Genomic DNA, 17795 nt, shown 5'->3' with positions numbered 1-17795 from the left:
AAGCTTGACATCGTTGTTTCTCATCGGTCCCCAAACTCTCGATGTTGGCTCAACATAGGGGGGCAAACTAAACATATCGAGGAGCCACAACTAGTCTATGGCCCACTTGGGATTTTTTATCTGCCTTTTCCAAATGTTTGTGTATAATGTGAATATTTGTATGTAAAATCTTTCCGTTTTTTAGTATCATATGCTTCATTAAAAACCTGGGCCCCAACATGCAACAAAACTGTCATTTAGACTCATTACACCCACTTCAAGAATTTTTCCCATTCTTATTCAAACCATAATCTATCTGTATTCATTTTTCAGATTGTTAATCCAATGGATAATTACATTAGAGGACTGCTGACACTAAATTATTGACACTTCCCATCTGTATTGCTACTAACTTCATGGGATTTCATGTTTAAACCTACCATCGTGATTAAGCCACGGCTCTATGAATTTCCCAGACATACTGAGAGAGTTTATCACACACTTTCGATCACTGCAGCATCATTTACAGTGGCCAAGAAACGGAAACAACCACACTGTCCTTCAATAGATGGCTGGATAAAGAAGATGTGGTATGTATACACTATGGCATACTGCTGTGCCATAGAACAAATGAAATGCTGCCATTTGGGACAACACGCATGGATCATGACATTATTATGCTGTGCAACACAAATCGGACAGAGAAAGTCGAGGACCATACGACTTCACTCATATGAGGGATAGGAAACTGAAAGCAACAGATGAACAAGACAAAGAAACAAAAACTCATAGACACAGACAACAGTTGAGTGCTTACCAGAACGTAAGGGGGGACGGTGGATAGTAGAGGAGGGTAAGGGGGGTCAAATATACTGTGAAGGCAGGAGAACTGACTCTGGGTGGTGAGCACATAATGTGACATATAGATGACGCATTATAGAAATGTTCATTGCAGCTTTGTTTACGGTGGCCAAGACATGCAAACAACCAAAATGTCCTTCGATAGATGAATGGATGAAGAAGTTGTGGTATATATACACAATGGAATACTATTCGGCAGTAAGAAAAGATGATATAGGAACATCTGTGACAACATGGATGGATCTTGAGAGTGTAATGCTGAGCGAAATAAGTCAGACAGAAAAAGCAGAGAACCATGTGATTTCACTGATATGTGGTATATAAACCAAAAAGAACAAGACAAACAAATGAGAAACAGAATCTCATAGACACAGACAATGGTTTGGTGGTTGCCAGAGTATAAGGGGGGAGGGGGTTGGGGGGTGGGAGATGAGGGTAAGGGGGATCGAATATATGGTGATGGAAGGAGAACTGACTCTGGGTGATGAACACACAATGGGATTTATAGATGATGTAATACAGAATTGTACACCTGAAATCTATGTAATTTTACTAACAATTGTCACCCCAATAAATTTAATAAAAAAAAAAAAAGAAAAGAAATGTACACTTGAAACCTATTTAAATACAATAACCACTGTCATCCCAATAAATTTAACTAAAAAACAAAGAAAAGAAAACTGGAGATTTACAGAACAACAGGCAAAAAAGTAGGCTCACAATTTCCTATTACTGCAGGAAACCCTGCTTGCAGTAAGCATTTGTTGATCTAACAAGCGGAGCACAAACAAACATGCAAAATTCTTAAAGGGCCCGATTCTGCGCATTAGGAGACCACCCATCAGCAAATTTCTGAAGATTCTCTGAGCGCCAGTGAATGACTGATGGCTGAAAGGAAAAAGGTGTTCTTCTTTAAGCCAGTAGATACCGCCAATGATATTTCCTTCCACTTCTCGAGCCCAGAGGTACAGACAGTTCAAAAGTCAGGCGAAGAGTGTTGGGAAGGAGAGAGCTGGAGGGTAATCACCTCCCAAACTCCACCTCTTCTAGAGATATTTAAGTATCTGAGATCTGCGAATTGATATATTGCACTAGTAGTTCTTCACCAAGAGTTGTATCCGAATCTCAGGGAAATATTTCTAAATAACACATGTCCAGGCCTTATTAGCTTTACTCAGTCAAAACCTTCAGGGAAGAGCCTAGCTTGTGAATGATTGTAAATGTTTTTAAAGTTCCTAGGGTGACTTTGATTTGCCAGCACAATTCTAGCCGAGAACTAGTCCAGTAGACGATCACTTCAGTGTCTTCTCTCGCCTATGTCACCAATTTCCTCTGACATTGAGGATTAGGCCAAATAAAAGTGGAAGAGACATGTCACTTATGAAAAGCACACTTAATTTCCTGGGTAGGAGAGGAAACGGGATTAATAACTCAAAATGCAACTTGATTTCGTTAAAGCTAAACTCCTTTCTTCTCATGGGACAGTCTAGATTTCACAGCAGAGTTTAGACTCTTACCTAGGTGGCTCTTTCTGCCAGAACAGGATGATATGTCACTTAATTATCTGTCCTTCCCTCGTTTCCCACTTAATTGCCACCTGTTCACTGTAATTTGGAGGATTCGGAGCCTTCCTAGAAGTGGTCTCGGGGGAGTTTAAAACTCACTGACTCTCTCTCCCAAGCTAAGGATTATTATCCCCCAAAACTGCAGAGGACCTTGACTAAGCATATAAACTGAAGGAAAACAAAAATAAAAAAACACTTTTATTAATTAAATTTATTGGGGTGACATTGGTTAGTAGTTGGTTGCAAGTGTCATTTCTATAATACATCATCTGTATATTGCATTGTGTGTTCACCACCAGAGTCAGTTCCCCTTCCATCACCATATATTTGACCCTTTTTCCTCATCTATCACCCCTCCCCTCTCTACCCTCTGGAAAATATCGAACTGTTGTCTGTGTCCATGAGTTTTTGAAAAATCTCTTCTTGTTATTTCCTCTCAATAGTTCAATTTCCAAATTCCCCTGCGTATTTCTCACAGTTATTTCCTTTCCCTTTCCTTTTTCCCTCTCAGGCTTTGGCCAATGGGAGCTAAATAGCTTTATATAAATCACTTGTTTATAAATAGCAACTTGTCAACAGCAGGAAGATTTCAATGATATTGTAAAATGCTTTTGTTCGTTTGAGTTTTAAGGAGAAGCCGATTTCAAAGGCAAATTGTGCTTTCCTGCATTGTTTTGCATTAATTGGAAAACAACTCGGACGTGAAAAAACACTTAAAAAAGGAAGTGTTGCCTCTAACAAGTTGTGTTTTCACAAGTAATTTGTCACAAGTGCATAAAGGAGAGCTGTGCCCTCTACTGCTACTTTAGAGGTATGATCATGTGAAGTAAAATTTTAGAAAATTGAGTTCCAACTGTTTGCATTCAGGGGACGCTTGAGCTTCCAAAGATGTAAAATTGACCCTTCCTGTGTCAACCAAGGGCATTCCTGCTGGGGTTGCATTGGCGAGCGGTGATGTACGTCCAGGAACAAAAAGGGGTGAATGCAACCCCATCACCTGCTCCCTCTGTACAACTACAACCCGCCCAGCATCTCCACGAGGCTGAGCAGGAGCCCCACTCCGAGGTGGAGACCCCAAGGGGGGCCATGGCTGGCAGAGTGGCTAGGAGCACAGGTGGATGCCCCTGCTGGATGTCCAAACGTGACTGGCCCTCCTGCCCCAATCTTCAGAACCCCCGAGGCCTGGGCTGCTCAGGGCCTGTGTCCTGCTGCTTCCCCTCCCCACCTGCATATCGCCAGCTCCCCGGCCGGGACCCAAGTTCCACCCTTCCTCCCACCCACCCCCAGGAGCACCCATCTCCTAGGCCCTGCCCTGTAGCAGCCACCCCCACATACTTCCAGCCCACCAGGTCTTCAGTCCTCGGTGGGCTCTGAGCCTTGCACCCACTCCCACGCAGTAACAGGACTGTTACAGGCCAGAGCTGGGCCCTTTCTGTGGCCAACCCATTTCCCCTTCCTGACTTGGCTTTGATTTGTTTCTGTGGCGACAGGGCCTGATGTACAGCATGCAGTATATATCGACTAGAAATAAAATGCTTGTGGCTGAAACACATGTATTATAAATAGTGTATAAATACATACATCTGTGGATCTATACCTCATTGGTTGCTTCCATATCTGCCTGGTGTTGCAGGAGCTGTTCAGCTATCGCCGTGTTGTGCCCCATGGCCGCATAGTGGAGAGCCGTGTTGCTAAGGAAGTCCTTCATATGTGGGTCCGCTCCGTGTTTTAGTAGGATTGTTGCACACTCCTCTTCCTGGCTCTCCACGGCCTGTCAGGATTACGTCATTAAATAAACGGTAAATTATGGGAATTCAAAGTAAGCATTCCACAAGTTTCCACAATTAGGTATAGTTAATTGAGAGAAATTCATTTTTATTCTAAATAATTAAACCAAATCCATCTCCTGTTGACAGAGCTGGCTACCACATACCTTCATGAGAGCTGTCTTGTTTCTGTTGTCACCGACATTCATCTGGCATTTCTTCTCTGCTAGAAGAGTCACCACTTCCAGACGGCCAAAGGCGCAGGCCAAATGGAGAGCAGTCCTATGAGGGTGAGAGGACATTTAGGACATTACAGGGCACCGTCTCAAACATGCAGTTCTGCATGCAATTGTAAACATGACACACTACTCCAATGCCTTCAGAACCAACACGGAGTTTTCTTCTGCACAAAGGACAACATTCACGAGCTCTTGTTACTCGCCACACTAATGAAAGAGCAGCCTAAGCGACTACAGAGAGCATGCCCTGGGGAATCAGCTCAACTTGGGTTTGATCCTAACTTAACTCTACCACTTAATAGCTGTCCCTTAGCCTTTGTGTGCCTCCATTTCCTCATCAACAAATGGGGATAAAAATAGTACTTAACATCACAGGGCACTGTTGTTGGCTTAAATGGGAATCTATGCAAAGTGTTTACTTAGGTTCCTAGCACAAAACACACACTCAATAACTGTTTGGTAATATTATCCGAATTATTACCATCACTACTACTTTACAAGACAACATTTCAATTAAGTAAAATGATATCATTCTACCTACTTTGCAGCTGTGTTTTAAGGATTAAGAAAGAACACTGCATTGCAGTGGTTCTAAGATGCTTCTTTTCTCATATTTTAACACCTCTGACACTGGAAGGCAATGCATAATTCAGAATGCCTTGAAAGTATAGTTGGCAGCATTTAAATAATTTCTTACTGGTACTTACAAGAACGGGCATCCTACCACCCGTGGTGCCTGACGTGAAGTGAAATAATGGAAACACACCAGACCTTCCACAGTTCTCCTCGTAAGTTGGCATCTAAATAAATGTTCGTTCTTAAGAGCATCACGGGGAAAGAGGACTAAAATCACAAAGTAATTCTTGTTTTGATTTTCAAGAAACTTGACGCCAAAGGAGACTCAGGAGTCAAGTGACTAGGGATGGCTCATTTCATTGACTGTGGAGATTCAAAGATTATATGAAAATCGGATGATTTCCAATGATCAATATTCATATTTAATACTATTGCACACTAGCTGAACAGCAAATTTGGTCACTGTTCACAACGTCCTAACTGTAGAAATCCTTTTGTTTGAAATGGGGGAGGAAAAGCTTCAATTGAGATTAGGTACAAATACTTCCATTTACAATTTTTCATTTCACTCCTACTGGGCAACATAAAGTTTTTAAGGATGAAAAGGGCCTGAGAGATAGATTCTGAGAGTCCTGGGTAGACTGTGTCTGCTCCGTAACAGTTATTCAGTGTATATTTGATGAATAAATGGATTGAAAGAATGGATAACTATAGCTGGAGATTTCAACATTTGTAAACAACATTTTTATAGTAAAGCAGTACTTCTGCAATAGTAATAATCACTTATATGTGCTGTTTTGATCTCCACAAAGACAGAACCAAAATGATTAATCAAAAATCATTTAATATTATAGGTAATGAAGCACTATATAATAAAAAAAAAAAACTAAGTGTGTACAGAAATACAGATACATGAACTTCTACAGGCACAGATAAAAAGACTGCCTTTACTTCTGAAGAGGCTAAAAGTTGCCAAAAATACCAATCTTTAAAAAATATATATTAAAAAATAGAAGTGAGAAATTGTTTTAATCTGAACAAGATTCATATACCTGGGAATAATGAAATATTACCTGGGATTACTTTATTAATAATAAACCATTACTAGAATTTCTGTATATGTTCAGTGTAGAGATCAGATTTTTTTAAAAAGAAAATGTCACAGTACAAATACTCAGATATCAAGTTTGCACATATTTTTGGCTAAAATAATATCGTAGTCTGTGTGTGTCTATAATCAAAGGAATGCTTTTCTCCTTTTCCGATCTACCAGAGTACATCTTTGCATGTGAGCATGTATGTATCATCCATACCACCTTCAACGGTCTCAGGTATTTCCATCCTACGGATGCACTGCAATTTATTTACGAAATCCCTTGATGTGAGTTCTTCACAATACATTGATATTGTAAGCAGTGCTGAGAAAAACAAATTGTATGTGATTTATCTAATTATTTCATAAAGATATTTTAGTACTTGGAATTGATGCGTAAAGGGAACACACATTTTTAAATGTGGTACTTATCACCAACTGCCCGTTTGAAAAGTCAGAAGCAACTTAAACTTGAAGCAGCAGTACAAGTACCATGGCTCCTCATCTTCTCAACCTTTGAGGATGGAAAAGAAGTTGTCATCTCTCTTTCAATTTGAATTCCTTTTTTCACCTGGGACACTAAGTATTGGTCACTTATAGATACACAGAAAGAACTTGGTCCCATTCAAAATTCGAGTGCGTTTTTTCTGTTGATTTCAGACACTTCTCTATAAAACGAAGATACACTTTTCCCTGATATATTTATGCCGTACATAATTTGCAAGTACATTTTCTTTTATTTTGTTAATATTATTTTCTGATATACAGAGACTACTGATTTCTTATATTGCTCAACCAACCTTCTGAACTCTTGCTTTTGAAGTCTTCGCCAACATAAAAAAATGTATAAATAGGCATTTCTGTTTTCTTCTGGTACGTTCCTCATTTCGTATATTTATAAGTTTTTATCTATAGTACATCTGGAACTTATTTTTGTGATATGAAAATCTAACGAATTTTCTCCAAATACTTAACAGGTATTTCTCCATCATTCATGAGTAATTCATCTTTTCTACTAACGTGAAATGCCGTCACTATCAAGCTCTAACATCCTACCTATATTAGGGTGTTTGGGCATTTTCAGCTATATTCCAATCATTTATCTCTCTTTTCAGCTCTTAGTAAAGAAATTGTGGCAATAGAGCACCTGTTGACACCTAGAAGGGCAAATCTTTGTCTACTGTACAAAACGATTCTTAATGTCATCACCACAATCAAAGAGACAGCACGTGCAACCCAAACTTGTAAAGCCCTGAGAGTTTAGCCGGCTTATGTAAAACTGATACCTACAGGAAGAGCACACACGGGGAGAAAACGAGTCTTCCTAGGCAAGCCCACAGCATGTGCCCCTGGAAGCTTCCCTTCTAAGGCCCCTCAGTGAACACCGTACATACCTGGGTGGACACTGATGGAAAACGGATACTGGGTTTTAGCTGAAGAATTTTTAGCCCACAAGTTGATCTACTATGGGAATTCGTTTTCTCATTAAGCACTTTTCTATAGTATTTAACAATATGGTCTAAAACTGTGGACATCAAAAATAAAATGCTGCATATACTTCTTTTCATTTCTATTATTGATATTTAGTTAAATCGCTTTAACATTGTCAGTAAAGTGCTCTATAAGGGGAATTATGAGTGACGGGTCCTTGAGATTTTGTTCCTGGTGCTCACAAAGTCGGCCTGGGCACTGGCACCCGGGTAAGGTCCCCACCCGCGAGGGAACACAGCACAGCGCCCTGGGTGACAGGAGGGCTGAGCTCCACCTGGATGAGCCCGGGCCGCTGAGCCCTTCTGCCAGGTCCCCCAGCCTCCTCCAGGCCCGCCCGTGCCCACTGGCCTCGCAGGCCCTCTCACCTCTTCTGCTTGTCTCTGTCATTCAATCTCTCTGGATGGCGCGAGAGAAGCCTCTTCACTTCTGATACGTCGCCCCTGCAGGCAGCTTTGTGGATTTTGGGGAGATCTCTGTCTTGGATGTGGTACCCGGACCGCAAGGAGACACCATCTCCAGTCCAAGGCTGCCTGCCAAGACCATCGCTCTGTGATCTCTTTCCGAAAACCTTCCGAAGCCCGAAGCCAATAACCTTCTTCATGGCCAAGCCTAAGGGCTTCAGAACCTCCTCAGCACTTCTTACGCTTTTTTTCTCCCGAGCCCAACCAACAGCAGACTCTAGAGCAGCCAACTCCCTGTCGCCACACTATCCCAGCAGGGCAGTTAGGAAGTTTGGAATCTCTCAGCCCAGAGAATGGCTGTAACCAAGCAACGGTGCACAGGTCAGAGACTGATGTCACTGTGCATGCGCACAGAAGCCCCGTGGCTGAGGTCAAGGGTACCCAGAGCACTCGTGCAAGGCCCAGGTGTCTCAAGTTTCAGAGATTGCTTGTGGGCAGCGCTGAGTTCCATTCTGACCTTGGTGGGCGTTGGCCCAGTCTTTTGCTGGGTGGTCTGAGCAAAATGAAATAGGACATTTCATTTCCTGAATTAAGAAAGCAGAGATGTAACAGGCAGAGAACTTGGGAGAAGCAAAAACCATAAATGAGAGAAGGGAAAAAAACAACTTTATGTACCCTAAACTGAAATCTAATAATCTCGATTTATAAAACAGACAAGCATTTAAAAGCTTGATTCCCAGAGATAACTCTTCTGTATTTTGAAATGTTTTACTTTCAACCTCAATATCTATCACCTTAGACCCAAAAATCTACTTTTAAAAATTGGGGTATACTTTGTACTTATCTGCTTTGTGAATAAGGCCTGTGGAACTAGAAATCTCTTTCTCTTTTCAGTATACATGTCAAGAAAGAAAGGAAATTTGCTCCTTTTGCCTCAGGATTTCACCAATTTATTCAGTCTAGAATGGCCAGAAAAGATCCACCTTTCCAATCCTTTTAGTTGGTATTATATTCACTTGTCAATTTGTGACGACTGGACCAGTAGTATTATAGCCGATGTTTGATTTTCAAACACTTTTTTAAAAACCCACCTTAAATTTGTCACTTAAATCCTTCAACTGTCTTTCCAAACGTGAGTTCGCATTAAGTTAATCGGTTCATAACTAACCACACTGCTGACTGTTCATTTTTGGCAGTGTCACGACACTTGTCTGTACAATGATTTTGCCAATATTTGAGTATTTAATCATCTTTTTGTCCTTATAAAACAGTAGGAAATATAAAAATGAATTTACCAATACCCAGAAGCATAGATCATACAGACATAATACAGTTATTAAACCTAGACATCATTAGACAGTCTGAGAAACATCCTTACGTCAAGTGAAACAAATTAAAGAAAATATATAAATCATTAGAAATAAATCATGGAAGATTATAGCTAAAAATCAAGGATAAACCAATAATAGCTTTGACAACTTTCTTGGGATGAAACCCTTACATTACAACACGTTAAGGCTACTATTAGGTTTTTGTGCTTTTAAGTTGCATATACATTTGAACCTAAAATGCTATGAACTAGCAATCACTTCTCCTTAATCACTACGTAATTTTGGCATCTAGTGGAAAAAGTATCTACTATTTTTCTAATCTACCATTTCAGAAGGAAAGAGTCCAATTTTAGCTGTTGCGTCTTTCTGAGTTTTCAAAAATGGATTCCAGCAGAGAAAGACTGTTTCTGATGCTCGGGAGAATATTTTGGCCCTTTTGTCACAAACCCCGAGTGCAGGTTTTCGGTAGTGCTTCTATACATCATGTACCTCCTAAGTAGTGTACATAGCTGTTTCCAAGTGCAGAAATGTTTCGATCTTTGAAATTTAGCAAGATACGATTCTACATGACACAACGTTTTACTCTAGATGAAGAGTATTTTTCAGATTTGTATATGTTATGCTTGAATGGAGTATTGTTTTCATTATACGTCCAATATGCATTATTATGTAAAAGCTCAACTTACATTTTCTTTCAATCTCAGGCTTTGCTGTGCATTCTTTTAAAGGTGTATTTTGATGAACTAAAGTTTTCAAAGTTTTGAAATCCCATTTTTCTTCTCTTTCTCCTCCTCTTCCCCTTTGTTCTCCATTTTTGGTTAGAGCTCTCTGTGTCTTCTCTAAAATTTTGCCTATTCCAAGATTACAAAAAAATTCATCCCTGTGTTGTTCTCAAAACAGATACCGTGTTTCCCTGAAAATAAGACCCAGCTGGACAATCAGTTGTAATGCGTCTTTTGGAGCAAAAATTAATATAAGACCCGGTCTTATTTTACTGCAATATAAGACCGGCTCTTATATAATATAATATAATACCCAGTCTTATATTAATTTTTGCTCCAAAACATGCGATAGAGCTGGTTGTCCAGCTAGGTCTAATTCTGGGCGAAACACGGTACTTTTGTTTTTACATTTGATCCATAAACTTGTGTTTGTCACAAAGTATGCAAAGAGATTCATTTTCTTTCCATAATAGTTGTCTGTTTTTTCCAGCATCATTAGTAAAAGGACAATCGTTTCCCTAATTAATTTGGATTAACTTGGCACCTCTGTCAAAGAATCAGTTGACAATTTAAGTGTGGCTTTTTTCTGACCACTGATCTTATTATCTGTACTAAAGCCAATACCACACTGCCTTGAAGATTAAAGCTGTACAGTAATTCTTGAAAGTAGGTCGTGTAAGTTGTCCAACATTTTTCTTCTTTTCCAAATTGTTTTTGCGATTCTAGGTTCCTTAGATTTAAATATTCATTTTAGAATCAGCCTGTCAATTTATCCAAACAAGAGAGAGCCACAGAGAGAGAGAGAGAGAGAGAAAGCCTTCTGGGATCATGACTAGTTTATGGTGGATCTACAGATCAATTTGGAAAATAGATATTTTAGGATTATGGATGCTTCCACCTGTGAACATGGTCTACGTGTGTATTGATTTATGTCCTTAATTTGTCTCAAGAACATCTTCTAGGTTTAGGCGTATTTACTTCCAAGTATTGTTTATTTTTATGGCACTTTGAATAATACTAATTTTAAATTCCTTTTCCATGTTATTCTAGTACATAAAAATACAATTGATTTTGGTAAACTTACCTTATATAGTGTAACTTGATTACGTTCACTTATTAGTTCTTGCAGATTTTAGTAGTATATCTATACAACTATGGGAAGGGCACATAAAAGCCATTGTATTTCCTCTGATATAATCTTTATTTCTTACTTGTCTTATTACATTGGTTTAAAACATCCAGAAAAACGTGGGAAAACATACTAAGTGCAGGATCCCTGCCTTGTTCCCATCTCTATGGGAAACATCAAGTATAATAATTACCTGGAGGTATTTCATAGCGGTTTCTATCAGGTTGCGAAAGATCCTCTCTATTCTGAGTAAGCTGAGATGCTTGATCATGAATAGATACTGAATTCTGTCACACAATTTTCATCCATCTTTTAAGATTATCATGTCATTTCTTACTTTAATCGAATTCTCTTTATGTCGAATGACTTCTTAATATGGCACCGACGTTGCATTCCTAGGCTGACTCACATTTGATCATGTCATGTGATGAGTTTCAATATTGCTCTGTTTTGTGACTATTTTGTCAATATTTGTTCCTGTGATCATGAGAGATATGGGTCTGTACTTCTATTTACTTGTAACATCTTTCTCAAGTTTTGATATCAGGGTTATGTTGCCTTCAGGAAATGAGCTGGTCAATAATCCTCCTCTTCTATTTTCTGAAATTTATGATGAATAATTAATATCGTTTCTTCATTTTTCCCTTAACTATTTGCAGAATTCACCAGTGGAATCATCGGGGCCTTCAGTTTTTCTGGGAAGGCTTTGTATTTCAAATTCATTTTCTTTAGCAAAATGTAAGACCGTTCAGATGTCGTGTTTCTTACTGGGTCAGTTTAGGTATGTCTTATCTTACAAGGAATTTACCAGTATTCATAAGTGGCCATTAATTATTTTCTTAGCATCATTTTCAAGCTCCCAGTGATGTCTCCTGTGCAATTCTTGACATTGATCATGTGTATTATATCCTTTTATGTCTCGATCAAGGGATTATTGATGACATCATATTTTTCCAAGAACCAAATTCTGGCTTTCTGAATTTTCTTTATGATTTCTCCATTCACTGATTCATTGATTTCTTCTCTTTATTTCTTCTTGTTTTCTACTCTGTCTTTAATTTTCTTTCCATTTCCAAGCTTTTTAATGTGGTAGTTCAAGCTTTGGATTTAAACATTTATTCTTTTCTCTGAAAGCCTTCATTGTTACACATTTTGTTTTAAATGCAGTTTTAACTATACCCAGAAATTTTCATAAGATGTGTGTTCATTACCATTCATTTCAAAATAACTTCCTATTTCCCTTGTGTTGAACCTGTTTGATATTTTCCATCATATTTGAAAATATTTTAATCTTTATTTCCTCAAATATTTTCTTGCCACATTGTGTCTCTCCTCACTTTCTCGTGCTCCAACTTGTTATTTTTAGTTGGTTTATAAAATGGCAATATTCTTCAAGTTTGCATTTTATCATTAATGAATTTCAATTTATTGACACCTTTAATTGACACTTCTCTGTAGCCCATACATTTTTTTTAATTAAATTTATTGGGGTGACAATTGTTAGTAAAATTACATAGATTTCAGGTTTTATTGAAAAAAAAAGTGCTGTTTCTACCGATGGTGAGATTCCTGGTAAGTTCAGGGAAATTCTACTATGTGGAGCTTATTATTTATGCTTTTATGTGTGGAAATGTTTAAATATTTCGGTCCAAATATTTTCGTCATCACTGTCTTCATTATTTCATTGCCATTGTCATTCTTAGACAAATATTTTATGCCATAAAACTCAGCAAATAAGTTGTTTCTATTTCTGATTATCTTGAATGTTTTGCCAAACCAAATGGAGATGTTGCAAAATAACAGGCCTTTTCTATTTCATTCCATTCAATACAAATGCAAATTCATCCCCAGGAAGCTCATCAAAAAATTCTTCTCAAAAGGGAGGGAATTACAAAACACAGTTATAACATTTCAAACTTCAACCAGATACACGGAGCTCTCTGTGCTTAATTCACATCCTTCCTCGCTTTGGTAGTGACAAATTCAATGGCTTCCTATTTACACACTCTTTTTAATAATTCCAATTTGCTAAAGGCTTCAAAACTTTCAGTTTCCAAGGTATTCCCTTCATTGAATCCCTTGATTAAAGATTCACAAATGGTTTTGAAGAGATTGCAGCAAAAATGAATAGAAGACTCACTCACAAAGTACTTCAATACTACTGTAAGGCACTAGATTGGTTTTCAAGGTAGTTCTTCAAAGAACTACATGTAAAATCTGGCTCGTGCCAGACAGCCAAGAGGAAAAGTTCATACAGTCATGCTTTAAATCAACCTCAGCTTAAGCACCAAATATTTGTGGTCCACTTACTTTAGGCATTGTATTTGTTCATCAAGCTCCTTCTTCATGTATTCCGCAGATAAAATCTTTGGTTCTCCATTCGTCTTGACAAATGTTGCCTATTTTGGATGGTACAGATCATTAATAAATTTCCTAAAAATCGGTAACTCTGTTGCCTTCAGCCAGCACTGGTTTTCTACTGTTGTCCTGGTATACAACTCTAATTTAAATTTGTCCTAGATGTCGTCTTTGAAATGCATTATTATGATTAATAGGTGTATTATAAGAAGCTTTGACTGGTTTGATATACCTCTGCTTTTTACTTTCAGATTCTGCCAAGTTCTGGTCTACTCATGTGGATGACACAGGTGCACTGAACAGAATTCTCACTTGAATGTGTGGTTAACTCTGAAAATCACCCGCTGATAAACCACCTCCATTCCAGGTCCTTTACAGATGCTAGGTTACTAACAATTCCCTTTCACTGGCAGTGGGCAGAACACTCACTAAATAAAATAAAGTGTGCTCAGACACGAGTGGTTAGAGACACCTATCTCTTCATTGGACTCTTTATTGGTAAAGCCAGGCCAGCCACTTTAATAAATAAGCCCCAAGATTTTAGTGGCTTATCACAAGGGAAGGGTAGTTCTCCTTCATGTGACAGTCACTGAAGATGTGACGGGTCACTGAGCGATTATCTTGCCCCTGGTGATTCAGAGACCCGAGTTTCTGGTAACTTAAGTTGCCATATTTCAAATAGGATCCTCTGTTGCCTACGTCTAGATGGTGAACCGGACAGAGAACTTTTTAAAAGTCTTGGCCTGGAGGTGACACATACCACTTCTTCACATATTTTATAATTGTTTACCGGTCACACATTCAAGTCAAAAGGACTGAAAATCCATCCTTGATGTGGCTGTCATGTTTCAATTTCAGTTTTATATTATGGAAAGGGAACACAATTTTTGGTTGACAGCAAGCACTCAATGTCATTGATTCTTACCTCATGTATTTCAGTAAAATGAATTCCCCAGATGGATCAATACTTAAATGCAAAAAAGTAGGTAATTATAACAACAGAAAAAAAGGAAAGTCTGTCATTTATGACACAAAATCCAGAGCTCATAGAAGAAAAGAATTAGTTAATTCAACTGAAAACACAGCCTTGGCAAGCAGCAATATGGGTGAGGCAGGGTGGAGGCTCATGACGCAAAAGACATCAAAACATAATCATTTCAATATATAAATGGTTCCTATACCTCCAGAAGAAAATCCCCCCAATCCAAAAGGAAAACTGGCAGAAGATGATAGAAGACAGTTCACCCAAAGAGGAAATATGATGATTCTAAGCAATACATTAAAAATAAAACCAAAATAATATGCCAATGGAACAAATCAAACACTTGACTGACTGACATTCTGAGATAGGCTATAGCAAAACAAAACCTCATACACTGCTTATGAAGGTGTCAATTGATACAACTTCTACAGATCTTAATTAATCAACAGTTGTAGAAATTTAAAAGGAGGATACCCTTTGCCCTAGTAAACCTACTTCTAAAAATTATCTCATACACTTAGTTCTTTTTCTCTAAACATCTCATACACTCAGTTCTTATTCTCTAAACAAGAGACATTCATTCATTCGACACTGCTTATGTCAGTAAAAGACTCTAAACCACTCACAGGTCTATCCATAAGGTGATGACTCATTAATCAATGTTTCACCCACACACCGGAAAAATTATAGAGCAGTTTAAAAGAAGAAGATAAATTTATATGCACTTACATGTTATGGAAAGCTCTCTGTACATCTTAGGTCAAAAATATAATTTTCATATACAAATAATTCAATAATATTTATGAAAATATATATTTACATGCATTTTGATATGCCTGTAAATGCACAGAAAGAGTTTGTGAGGACAAACACCCACTTTTTACCGTGTTCTTCAAAGAGAGGAATGGGATAGAAAGATGGTTTAGGGCTTTGGAGTTTTTATTTTCAATTTTCATTGTATATAATTATTTCTAACAGATATGTATATATGACATGTGTAGTTAGGGAAATAACTGTAGTTAGAAAAAACAAATTAGGTGAAAGCAGGTCATTAAAGCCTTCCCTGAGAAGTACGCCACCGGATGAGTCCCACGAAGGAAAAAGATGTCCATCACAACACATGTAATATCTGTGTGATTTCTATGTGTTTGCCTGTGAAGAAGCTAAGGTCTTCCAATAATGTGGATCGTGTAAGACAGGCACACATATTATTTGCCTTTAACATGTTCCTTGTATTAACTGGGCTCCTGAGAGGACAGGCCACGGACACATATGGGGGTGGTCAGGCTACGGGCAAATAACGTGCTGCCCTACAGAGCTCCTTGCAGCACCTGTTGGGTAGCATCTGCAAGTAGTCAGAGCTCAAACTGACTTCCTTGGAAATTCTCCCGGAAACTCTTGGGTAGGGTGGAGACGGGCAATACATCCAGCAGCTACTTTTGGTGATCTTGAGAAGATACCCACCAAGAAGGGCTCCTGATGGCTACCTGAGCTCAATTATGATAACAGAGCCTAGCAGCCATTTCTAAACAGGGGCCTCTCAGGCAAACTGCCCTTCAGGGAGAAGCCTGCTCTAAGCTGCGTGCCTCCCACACTGAACTGAACATTCTGCCTGCACTGTGTTCCTATCATCTGAGCTGACCTGTACAAAGGAGATCCTGGAATTGCAGACTGTAGCAGAGCAGAACTATCAAGCAAGAGAGGGGCCTTGCCCCAGGACCATCTCAAAGCCATGCAGACGCACAGCCGTGCTGTCTCCTAATTGAGCTGTAACACTATTGAGCTTCACCATAGCTCTGCTGTATCACAATTGAGCTGTTTACATTGAATAACTTCCCTCTTTCACCACACCACAAATTGAATATCCTTTTGGCATTGAATTAGCACCAATGACAATCAGCTGACACTCTGTTGTTGAGAACATTGCCTCTCTCTCCAGGACATGAGCCTCAGTCCCTCTAGGGTTGTGTAAGAGGCAGATACAAAGCCCAGTCAGATCCTAGTTTGAAGGGAGCCTAAAACCAGAAGCAAGGCTAGAACCAGAAGCAAGAAATGGAGTCAGGGCAAGGAGCTCTTTGGCAACCCCACAGGGTTTCTTAGCAGTCGTCAGTCAGAACAGGGGTCAGAGACACTGGGGTCCTCAAAGGAAAGATGGGAGCACATCTAGAAGAAAGATTAGTATGGGCGCAGGGGTCAGATCCAAGCCACACAACTGGCCCTAAGTCACAGGTTTTGTAAGCCTGAGATCCAGGGCCCTAAACTAAGATGAGACCAGCATTGGGGCAGGGCCCAGAGGTATTCTGGTTGTCAGAGCACAAGCTGAGCCCAAGCCAAGCAGGAAACCAACCCCGTTCCTTGTGAATACTGGTTTCTGGCCTAGTTTTAAGGAGGAGAAACGTGGCCCCAATAGGTATAGGGAGGTGGCCACTGTGGGTACCACTAATTAATTGCCGCATAAATTCCTTATTCTGGAGAGGAAACAACATCTCTTAGAACACAAACCAAAAAAGCATGGGGGTGAGCGGAATAAAAACACTCCGTTGTGTAATTAGTTGGATAAACATTTTTTTTTTTTTTCCACTCCTCTCCAACCGTAGATTCTTCTCCTCTCCATCTTGACAAGCTGGTTCCTGGGTGGGAATATGCCCAATGAGAAAAGGATAGGGAGCAGGAAAATTCTTAAGTCACACATGCGGCCACGATGGTCTAATACATGCCTTCTCTGGGCTTGAATATAAAACTCACCCTCACGTGAGTGCTTTCGAAAGTTCCTTGGACATCTCTCACTGCTACTTCTCTGTTATCCTGAGAATTTCAACTCTTTTCTGGACAGCACCTCCTCGACCATCCCTAAGATATCCCCATCCTGTCTGTCTCACGCACACTCATATGTGATGGTTATTCTTTGACTACATGCTTTCACCTCAGACAGACCCTAATGCAAATTTATCCTAGGGTTCCATATTTACTGTTTTGCAGAGATGCATTTGAACAACAGTGAGACTTTTTTAAAAGGTTATGCTCCAAATTGAACTTCATTCTATGGCATGTAATGGTATATTGAGCTTCTAAACTATTTCAAAATTGTCTGACATTTTGGAAATGACAAAACTTATACTAAATAGGTCAACTGATGATAAAATCTGGAAAAATCTGCGCCTCTCAAATATACAGTAAACTACTCCTTGCTCATGATCCTTTTCAAGGGAGATGTGAATTCCTCACCAAGCATATAGATGGTTTTCTAAGTATAATAATTCTAATTGAGGCCTTCCATACTATGTGAATTGAAAATTCAGGAA

General features: G+C 39.1%; 1 protein-coding gene across 1 annotated transcript in view; it reads right to left on the bottom strand.

Annotated features, from left to right (window-relative positions):
- The window catches only part of LOC148759166 (ankyrin repeat domain-containing protein 26-like), a 144720-nt gene that overhangs the window by 111616 nt on the left and 15309 nt on the right, over positions 1 to 17795 (bottom strand). The window contains exons 4-6 of the mRNA XM_088793155.1: positions 7936 to 8555; positions 4339 to 4453; positions 4003 to 4176 (exon numbers count right to left, since the gene is read on the bottom strand). Coding sequence (XP_088649281.1) covers positions 4003 to 4176; positions 4339 to 4453; positions 7936 to 8171 — 525 coding nt within the window. The 5' untranslated portion in view covers positions 8172 to 8555. The remainder of the gene's footprint in view (positions 1 to 4002; positions 4177 to 4338; positions 4454 to 7935; positions 8556 to 17795) is intronic.

This window comes from Rhinolophus sinicus, chromosome 1 (assembly GCF_057876585.1).
Source record: "Rhinolophus sinicus isolate RSI-liver-muscle chromosome 1, RSI-T2T, whole genome shotgun sequence".
Classification (NCBI taxonomy): Eukaryota; Metazoa; Chordata; class Mammalia; order Chiroptera; family Rhinolophidae; genus Rhinolophus; species Rhinolophus sinicus.
Note: the sequence above shows the minus strand (reverse complement) of the source record. Positions and strands in the feature narration are given on the sequence as shown.